General features: G+C 41.4%; 1 protein-coding gene across 1 annotated transcript; it reads right to left on the reverse strand.

Moving 5' to 3' along the window:
• Nucleotides 1-1,331: 1,331 nt before the first annotated feature.
• Nucleotides 1,332-6,781, reverse strand: LOC106604317 (proheparin-binding EGF-like growth factor). Its single transcript, XM_014198839.2, has 6 exons — nucleotides 6,408-6,781; nucleotides 5,336-5,572; nucleotides 4,210-4,402; nucleotides 3,730-3,888; nucleotides 3,216-3,301; nucleotides 1,332-3,004 (listed from the first exon to the last, which is right to left on the reverse strand). The coding sequence occupies exons 1-5, from the start codon at nucleotides 6,448-6,450 to the stop codon at nucleotides 3,232-3,234; spliced, it is 702 nt and encodes a 233-aa protein (XP_014054314.1). The 5' UTR covers nucleotides 6,451-6,781; the 3' UTR covers nucleotides 1,332-3,004; nucleotides 3,216-3,231.
• Nucleotides 6,782-10,042: the final 3,261 nt, after the last annotated feature.

Below are 10,042 nucleotides of genomic sequence, written 5' to 3' on the forward strand. Positions count from 1 at the left end.
CTAGCTAACTGTAGATCGAAGGAGAACAGCTGTGGATATACTAGCTTACTGTAGGTCGAAGGAGAACAGCTGTGGATATACTAGATTACTGTAGGTCGAAGGAGAACAGCTGTGGATATACTAGATTACTGTAGATCGAAGGAGAACAGCTGTGGATATACTAGATTACTGTAGATCAAAGGAGAACAGCTGTGGATATACTAGATTACTGTAGGTCGAAGGAGAACAGCTGTGGATATACTAGATTACTGTAGATCGAAGCAGAACAGCTGAGGATATACTAGCTAACTGTAGATCAAAGGAGAACAGCTGTGGATATACTAGATTACTGTAGGTCGAAGGAGAACAGCTGTGGATATACCAGATTACTGTAGATCGAAGGAGAACAGCTGTGGATACACTAGATTACTGTAGATAAAAGGAGAACAGCTGTGGATATACTAGATTACTGTAGGTCGAAGCAGAACAGCTGTGGATACACTATCCTTGTTGCTGGCAGGCCAGGTTTGCTTGTGGTTTTGCCAGCCCTTCTGTCATTGGCATGAACACATGTCGAGATGATTTATAGAAAGAGAAAATGTTCTTCCGAAGTTAAGAGTAAACTTAAGTTACTTAGGAAATGACATAAGAGGGAACTCTTCAGAATGCTTGCAAGGGCTGGCTGCACATCCTGAAGGTGACCCTTGGCCAGGATACAGGTGCTCTGGTTGAAAGGAGTAGCTGAAGCACGGGCGGGAAGGAGGGAGGAGAGGAGGGGTAAAAGGGAGGGGGTGAGAACGGAACATAAATATTATCCTTTCTATAATTACAGCCAGTGACTGAAAGACCAAAAGGACACAGTAGTGTTGTCGTCCCAGACCTGGTCTCTCTTAAGTATCATTACAATATGAGGCCATAGTGACACACTCAGTACAGGAAGTTAAACAGACAGCTATAATAATGTTGACCTTAACTATCAAGTTGAAGCCTAGACCACCATTAGTATAGAAATGTTATTAACTTATAATAACAGATAGGAGCAACTTGAGGTAAAAAAAAGATCTATATTTTAACCACCTCAGATTTTGAATCTTGATTAAGATGCCTTTCTTCCAATCCAAAACAACAGGCCCTAAACTGACATTAGATCAGTGTCTAGAGTTTTAAACACTCATTGTCTTAGCAACAGGATATGAGCTATTACAGCTTTTACATATGCAGCCCAATTATTGGCAAAACATCTAATCTGATTGGTCAAAGGACCAAGTAGTGGAAAAAATACCAGAATTGTTCTGCCTGTGTAAATGCAGACTTCGTAAAACAGATAACACATAATACAATGACTTCGGGGATTCAGAGAAAAAAATACTTTATTTTCTGAGAAGAAAAACATTTTTTTTTACTAGAAATCACTTCAAAACTGCAGGTTGTGTCCAGGATGTTTTTCTAGAGGAGGGTTATTCGTTTTTAAAAAGGCTGAACACTTGAATGAATTCACATTTCATCATGATCTTAGCATGGATCTCAGTGTATATTACAGTACAGTAAATAACCATATTATAGTAACTATAGTATATCCCTAACCACACCCACCATGCTAAAACAAGACAACACAACTGGCATGGTAACAGAAATAAATAACAGAAATTGGAGATAACATTTTTGGAGATATATGTCCTACTCATTTCTCAAAGACAATACAAACTACACCATTTGTGTAGGTTTCTATCTTCCAACACTCACTACAATGACTGGACTCGACAAGGCACCGGAGTTTACGTTGGATCTATTCCACATCCTGATTGTAATACAGAAAACATTTAACTGGATTCTAGATTATTAACATTTTAGAATATTTCCTATATTCTATATTTTGGTATTCTAGAGTAGAGTAAGTTCTATTCAATTCACTTCTATGTCTGGATGTTTTGTATGTCTTCTTCACAGAGTCAAACACAGAAGACCAATGCAACCACGTCATAATGGTACACACAGAGAGACCTGTCAGTGGCACATTGGTATAGTACACCACACTGTTGTTTATTGAATCAATCAACCAACCAACTAATCACAGTGGTGTGTGTTCTCAGCAGCCTGTACACAGAGTGCTGATATCAAAGTCAGCAATCAGGTATCTCTATGAGACCAAGAGGACACTTATGTTGAAATGTCTATTTCTCCAAATATACTGTACATTTCTTATTCATTTTATCTTCATTTTCATCAATAAATATGATTTAACATTTAAATATAAAAACACAATGATGACCTTATAGATAACCTTTACAAACTGGAAGTGCATCTTTGGGTGGAAGAAGGAGTTCAATATCTGCATAAATATAGCAACATCACATCAATAAATAAATTAAAAGACAAATATATGGTATAAATAAAGGTTTTACAGTACACTAGAAAACAACAAAGAATGAGCATGTGCAGGAAAATAGAAAATGCTGAGTGGTAAAAACACTCCTGTTGAAGAGAGACCATGGTTGTCTGTTTCTGGCAGATGAAGAGAAGATGGTGTCCTTTTAGGCTGAGACTCCTGGTAGTCTTTTTAACATAGCCAAGAAGCAGCACTGAATCCAGGGACGTTTCCACAAAGCATCTCTGATAGGAGTGTGCTGATATAGGGCCTGTCAATATAATGTTATTCACAATGATCTAAAGGCAACACTGATCCAAGATCAGCTCTCCTTCCTCGAGACACTTTGTGGATACGGGCCCAGAAATGTTCCTTCTCTTCCTCTCAGCTTCCATATCGTCATCACCACTCCAGTCTTTTCTCCCAGCCAATCAGAGTTCCAGTTTTAGCAAGGCTCTCTCCTGATAGGTGGCAGGGCTTACCGCAGAATTGAGCTACCCAATCACATCTGTTCATCAGTGAGATGGGGTGGGGCTATGTGTCCAGGTCACGCCCATCCAGTTGCCCTCTCTGCCATACCTTCCAAGTCTCTCTGGGTAATCTCTAGGCTTTTTTTCACTTCTTCTTTTCTGTTTTGAGGTAGAATTTCCCTATCCTGTCCTGAAATAAAAGAAGGAGACACAATAAGCAATCAAGTTTCTTTCAACACTCAGACCGTGTGAAAACAAAACCCAGACTAATCTTTCACAATCATACTGTAATGTTATGATGACATTTTACTTTCTGTCTAACTCCTATCAATTTAGGAGGGGAACTAACATTTCAGTTCAGGACTTGAAAGAGAGGAGTTTGGGGTTCCCTGGTAACTTACCCTTCTCTCCAGCTCTTCAGTAGTTGGGCGCTGATCCCAGTTTCACCTTCTCATGCTCTACGTCGTACGCTCCTCGCTTGTGGAACCTGGAGAAAAACAACAACAGGGTTAAGACCTGTGGATCCCGGAACTGTTTTGAAACAACAACACCTGTGGTTACAGTAATTATTGTTGTCAGGTGAGAACAATAGAGCTAAACTATAGCCATGCTGATCTATCCTGTCATGTTTGTTATAGCCTCATTTCCCATTCCTCTACATTCAATTAGGTTGTGTACTATTCATTTCCTGTTGGCCCATTTCCACAATACAGTGCCAATACTGACTTTATCAATCTCCAGCTGCTGCATAATGCATTGTGTAACGTGTCATACAGCTGTGCTGGTGGTAAAAACAAAAAGGTGGGTAAAGTGGTGTGTGTGTGTGTGTGTGTGTGTGTGTGTGTGTGTGTGTGTGTGTGTGTGTGTGTGTGTGTGTGTGTGTGTGTGTGTGTGTTTTAAGGCTGTAGTACTGACCTGAGCACCAGCAGCAGGCCTATGATGGTGAGACAGACAGAGGACAACACCACTGCCACCACAGCCAGAGCTGTGGTCCTGCTATATCCTCCCACGTCCCTCCCCTCTGAAGCCAGCGTGAACAGGTGACACCGCTCCCCAGAGTAACTGGGACGACATCTGCACAAGGAGAAAGAGAGAGAGAGAGGGAGAGGGGTGAGATGGTATTCATGCAACATACAGTACAACAGGCATTTTGTTCCTCTGGAGAGAGAGATGGAGATAGACAGACAGAAAGAGAGCGACAGAGAAAGTTAGAGAAAGAGAGAGAGAGAGAGAGAGAGAGAGAGAGAGAGAGAGGGAGAGATAGACAGACAGAAAGAGAGCGAGAGAGAGATGGAGAGAGACAGATAGAGATAGAGAGAGAGGGAGAGAGGGCGAGAGAGACAGTGAGAGAGACAGAGAGAGAGAGAGGGAGAGATAGAGAGAGGTGTTTCTTACATGCATGACGGAGCTTTGATGTCCCTCAGGTAATGACAGCTGCCATGGATACAGAAGTCCTTATACTTCTTCAGACAAGGGTTCCTCTTCTTTCCCTTTCCCTTCTTCCTCCCCTTTCCTCTTCTCCTCTTCCCCTCACTCCTCTCAGCTTCCAAGATGGCCGATGGGTCTTTAGGTTTAGTCGACAATGCAACTAAAAAAGAAAAGAACACAGACAACTGAATCCACGGATGTAGCCAACACACCTTATAGAACACAGACAACTGAATCCACGGATGTAGCCAACACACCTTATAGAACACAGACAACTGAATCCACGGATGTAGCCAACACACCTTATAGAACACAGACAACTGAATCCACGGATGTAGCCAACACACCTTATAGAACACAGACAACTGAATCCACGGATGTAGCCAACACACCTTATAGAACACAGACAACTGAATCCACGGATGTAGCCAACACACCTTATAGAACACAGACAACTGAATCCACGGATGTAGCCAACACACCTTATAGAACACAGACAACTGAATCCACGGATGTAGCCAACACACCTTATAGAATACAGACAACTGAATCCACGGATGTAGCCAACACACCTTATAGAACACAGACAACTGAATCCACGGATGTAGCCAACACACCTTATAGAATACAGACAACTGAATCCACGGATGTAGCCAACACACCTCATAGAACAAATGTTTTACTGTCACATACACCGGATAGGTGAAATGTGTTGTTTTACAGGGTCAGCCATAGTAGTATGGCGCCCCTGGAGCAAATTAGGCTTAAGGGCCTTGCTCAAGGGCACGCCGGCAGATTTTTCACCTTGTTGGCTCAGATATTCGAACCAGCGACCTTTCGGTTACTGGCCCAATGCTCTAACCACTAGGCTACCTGGTCCATTTGGTCAATTTAACTAGGGGTAACATAGCAACAGGTGTTAAAATGGAACTGACTGACATCCTGCCAGATAAACTCATGAATAATAGTGTAATAAATCATAAGGGGTATTCTAATACATGTGTCAGTCAGGATTGCAGAACATATAAACAACAAGATGATGATTTACAACAGAGCAATAAACAAACAATAATCCCAGCGAGTTACTAAATACCTCGAGGTAATTCCACCCCATAGTCCCCTGAGGCATCTTCTTCATCTTCATGGTAGTAATCATAGTACTCCTCATCCTCCAACACTGGACCCTCCACGCCGTGATTACTCTTCTCCATCCCTCCCTCCATCCTTCTGTCGCTCAGGACATCCAACAGGTTGATAACTGCTGTGTGCTGCGGTGGCCTCTCACTCTCATACCTGTCCACCACAGCTCCGCTCACCAACCTCGAGACCACTGGAAAACACAAGATTAACATTTTATCATTATTGATGCTACACCATTCAGTAGTCTGTGGTTTAGAGATGTAGACTAGATTCTGACTGACACTGTGAGGAGTTAACCAAGTGAACAACACTGGTTGAAAATACATCATTTCAAAGGCAAAACTGGTTGAAATTATGTCTTTTCAAGCAGTTTTGCTCACTGAGAACACAAGCTTTACTTTCCAACACAGTAATTAATTCAGGTGCCAAGAAAATGGAGGGGTTTGAGTGGGTAAGTTGAAACATGTCTCTAAGGGCCCTGCATGAGGCCCCATGGCCCCTCCAGGTGACCCTATACAACTGGATAGTTGCATTTCAGCTCCAAGAACTGTGAGGCACCCAAAAACATCATGCATGTACAGTATTCTGTACAGGGGAGACTATAATCCTGCTTGGCTATGGTACACAAAATGTTGCATAGACAGACAGTTAGCTAATGTACAAGAATATGAGTTAAAAATAAGTATATCCAGTTACATAAAGCATGTTTTAAAATAGAAAGATGACCACACTTCGTTCTTGAATAGCATAGGCTAGCCTACACCTTATGAAAATCATTAACTCTTCTTTTAAAAGTTTATGAGACATGCTCAGAAGGTCATGCTTGAGAAGTTCACACTCTTGTACAGTCAACAAGTGTAACTCCAAGACCTGTCTCTTATGAATACGTAATAGACCACTTAGGAGGAATCAAGTCTAGGAGAAACTATTACCACCAATAGTTAATCCAATGTTAAAGTATAAACGCTACAGAAAAGGAACTATATAATCTGATTTGAGATATAAAAGTGTAACTTGATACTTACCAAAGGCATGGACGAGCAGGAGCGCAACTCGTAGAATCCTCATGTCTTCGAACTTCAAATCACCACCAACTGTAATTCTGCAAAAATCACTGTATGTCGTTTTCCTATATCTTATCCACGTACTCGATATTGCTACTCTTAAAAAGTTCCTAGTAGGCCTATGCCTTTTCTCAGTGGGACTTTCTTATTCAAGATGCCGGGAGCGTCTCAGGTAGCGGTTTACGGTGTCGCACACAAACACAGCCTTTGCAGAGTCGGGACGAGAAGAAGGAGCGCCAGACTAAAGGCGTCACGATTTATATAGACTGGCTCGACCACGCCTCTACAGTAGGCTACTGTAAACTACACTGAACAAAAATATAAAACGCAACATGTAAAGTTGGTCCCATGATTTATGAGCTGAAATAAAATATCACAGAAATGTTCCATATGCACACAAATATTATTTCTCTCTAATTTTGTTCACAAATTTGTTTACATCCTTGTTAGTGAGCATTTCTCCTTTGCCAAGATAATCCATCCACCGGACAGGTGTGGCATATCAAGAACCAGATTGAACAGCATGATCATTACACAGGTGCACCTTGTGCTGGGGACAATAAAAGGCCACTCTAAAATGTGCAGTTTTGTCACACAACACAACTCCACAGATGTCTCAAGTTTTGATGGAGCATGCAATTGGCATGCTGACTGCAGGAATGTCCACCAGAGCTGTTTCCAGATAATTTAATTTGGTAGTACGTCCAGCCGGCCTCACAACCGCAGACCACGTGTAACCACGCCAGCCCAGCACCCCCATATCTGACTTCAAACCTGTGGGATCGTCTGAGACCAGCCACCCAGACAGCTGATGAAACTGTGGGTTTGCACAACCGAATAATTTCTGCACAAACTGTTAGGAATTGTCTCAGGGAAGCTCATCTGTGTGCTCGATGTCCTCACCAGGGTCTTGACCTGACTGCAGTTTGGCATTGTAACTAACTTCAGTGGGAAACTGCTCACCTTCAATGGCCACTGGCATGCTGGAGAAGTGTGCTCTTCACGGGTGAATCCCGGTTTCAACTGTACCGAGCAGATGGCTGCGTGTGGGCGAGCGGTTTGCTGATGTCAACGTTGTGAACAGAGGGCCCCGTGGTGAGGGTGGAGTTATGATATGGGCAGGCATATGGTACGGACAACAAACAAAATTGCATTTTATCTATGGCAATTTGAATGCATAGAAATACCGTGACAAGACCCTGAGGCCCATTGTTGTGCCGTTCATCCACCGCCATCACCTCATGTTTCAGCATGCTAATGCACGGCCCCATGTCGCAAGGATCTGTACACAATTCCTGGAAGCTGAACATGTCCCAGTTCTTCCATGGCCTACATACTCACCAGACATGTCACCCATTGAGCATGTGTGGGATGCTCTGGATTGATGTGTATGACGGCGTGTTCCAATTACCGCCAATATCCAGCAACTTCACACAGCCATTGAAGCTAATGGAACAACATTCCACAGGCCACAATCAACAGCCTGATCAACTCTATGTGAAGGAGATGTGTTGCGCTGCATGAGGCAAATGGAGGTCAATGTTGCATTAATATTTTTGCTCAATGTAATTATCACAACATGTTTACACGCTATTCACCTTATTATAATGGTTTATACAGTTGAAGTCGGAAGTTAACGTACACCTTAGCTAACTACATTTAAACTCAGTTTTTCACAATTACTGACATTTAATCCTTGTAAAAAATTCCCTGTCTTAGGTCAGTTAGGATTACCATTTTATTTTAAGAATGTGAAATGTCATAATAATAGTAGAGAGAATGATTTATTTCAGCTTTTATTTCTTTCATCACATTCCCAGTGGGTCAGAAGTTTACATACACTCAATTAGTATTTGGTAGCATTGCCTTTAAATTGTTTACCTTGGGTCAAACGTTTCGGGTAGCCTTCCACAAGCTTTCACAATAGTTGGGTGAATTTTGGCCCATTCCTCCTGATAGAGCTGGTGTAACTGAGTCAGGTTTATAGGTCTCCTTGCTCGCACATGCTTTTTCAGTTCTGCCCACAAATGTTCTATAGGATTGAGGTCAGGGCTTTGTGATGGCCACTCCAATACCTTGACTTTGTTGTCCTTAAGCCATTTTGCCACAACTTTGGAAGTATCCTTGGGGTCATTGTCCATTTTGAAAACCCATATTGCGGTTTTGAAGCAGTGGCTTCTTCCTTGCTGAGCGGCCTTTCATGTTATGTCGATACAGGACTCGTTTGACTGTGGATATAGATACTTTTGTACCTGTTTCCTCCAGCATCTTCACAAGGTCCTTTGCTGTTGTTCTGGGATTGTTTTGCAGTTTTCGCACCAAATTATGTTCATCTCTAGGAGACAGAACATGTCTCCTTCCTGTATGGTATGACGGCTGCGTGGTCCCATGGTGTTTATACTTGCGTACTATTGTTTGTACAGATGAATGTGGTACCTTCAGGCATTTGGAAATTGCTCCCAAGGATGAACCAGACTTGTGGAGGTCTACAATTGTCTTTCTGAGGTCTTGGCTGATTTCTTTTGACATCATGGGAAAACCATGATGTCAAGCAAAGAGGCACTGAGTTTGAAGGTAGGCCTTGAAATACATCCACAGGTACACCTCCAATTGACTCAAATGATGTCAATTAGCCTGTCATTTTCTGGAATTGTCCAAGCTGTTTAAAAGCACAGTCAACTTAGTGTATGTAAACTTCTGACCCACTGTAACTGTGATACAGTGAATTATAAGTGAAATAATCTGTCTGTAAACAATTGTTGGAAAAATTACTTGTGTCATGCACAAAGTAGATGTCCTAACCGACTTGTCAAAACTATAGTTTGTTAACGATAAATGAGTGGAGTGGTTGAAAAACAAGTTTTAATGACTCCAAGCTAAGTGTATGTAAATTTACCACTTCAAATGTGCTTATAGAGTGGTTTAAGCCATATACAGGGGTTATAAAGTTACAAGAAACTAATGTAGGCTAAATAAAAATGTGTCTAATTTTGTTGACTGTTTAGGCATTTCAGTTGAAAAAAATAACATAAAAGTGCATTGTGTCACATCATGTCGCTGATCATATTGTGCCTCTTTCTGTATCATTTGAATGAATGTGAATAAAGGACTTAGACCTGTGACTACATTAACAGAAAAATAATGCAAATGATGACATTCAGGGTCAGTTTAATAATAGGGCACCGTTTAATATGCCTGGTCATGGACTAAAAACCATGGAGATTCAATGGAGATTCCCTATTGAAAGATCCACTTAGGCCAGGACTAGACTTAATCTATAACCTGGAAACCAGCTAAACATGTTTTAAACTAGTTTAAATCTATAATAATATGTTGTCAACCAAAAGCCACTGATCTGAATGCAGTTCTAGGTCTGTAACCTCAGTTTCATCACATAACTTCATACGCAATGGATACACACCTGAAGGACACGCGATAATATCAATAGGGACATCTAGTGGCTTGAAATGGATACACATCTATAACCTCATAAACATTGGCTGTTGTCCCCAATAGTTAGCTTCGCTTAAAAATGTCGTAACATATTATTTTGACTATTTATATGAAAAGAAAACACTTTAAACGATGTGAAACGA

The sequence above is a fragment of the Salmo salar genome, chromosome ssa05 (genome assembly GCF_905237065.1).
Source record: "Salmo salar chromosome ssa05, Ssal_v3.1, whole genome shotgun sequence".
Taxonomy (NCBI): Eukaryota; Metazoa; Chordata; class Actinopteri; order Salmoniformes; family Salmonidae; genus Salmo; species Salmo salar.

Coding starts and splice junctions, on each gene's coding strand:
- LOC106604317 (XM_014198839.2), bottom strand. CDS start 6,450: ATGAGGATTCTACGAGTTGCGCTCCTGCTCGTCCATGCCTTTG. Junction 4,403..5,335: donor TGGGGTGGAATTACCTCGAG/GTATTTAGTAAC, acceptor TTTCTTTTTTAG/TTGCATTGTCGACTAAACCT. Junction 3,889..4,209: donor ATCAAAGCTCCGTCATGCAT/GTAAGAAACACC, acceptor CTCCTTGTGCAG/ATGTCGTCCCAGTTACTCTG.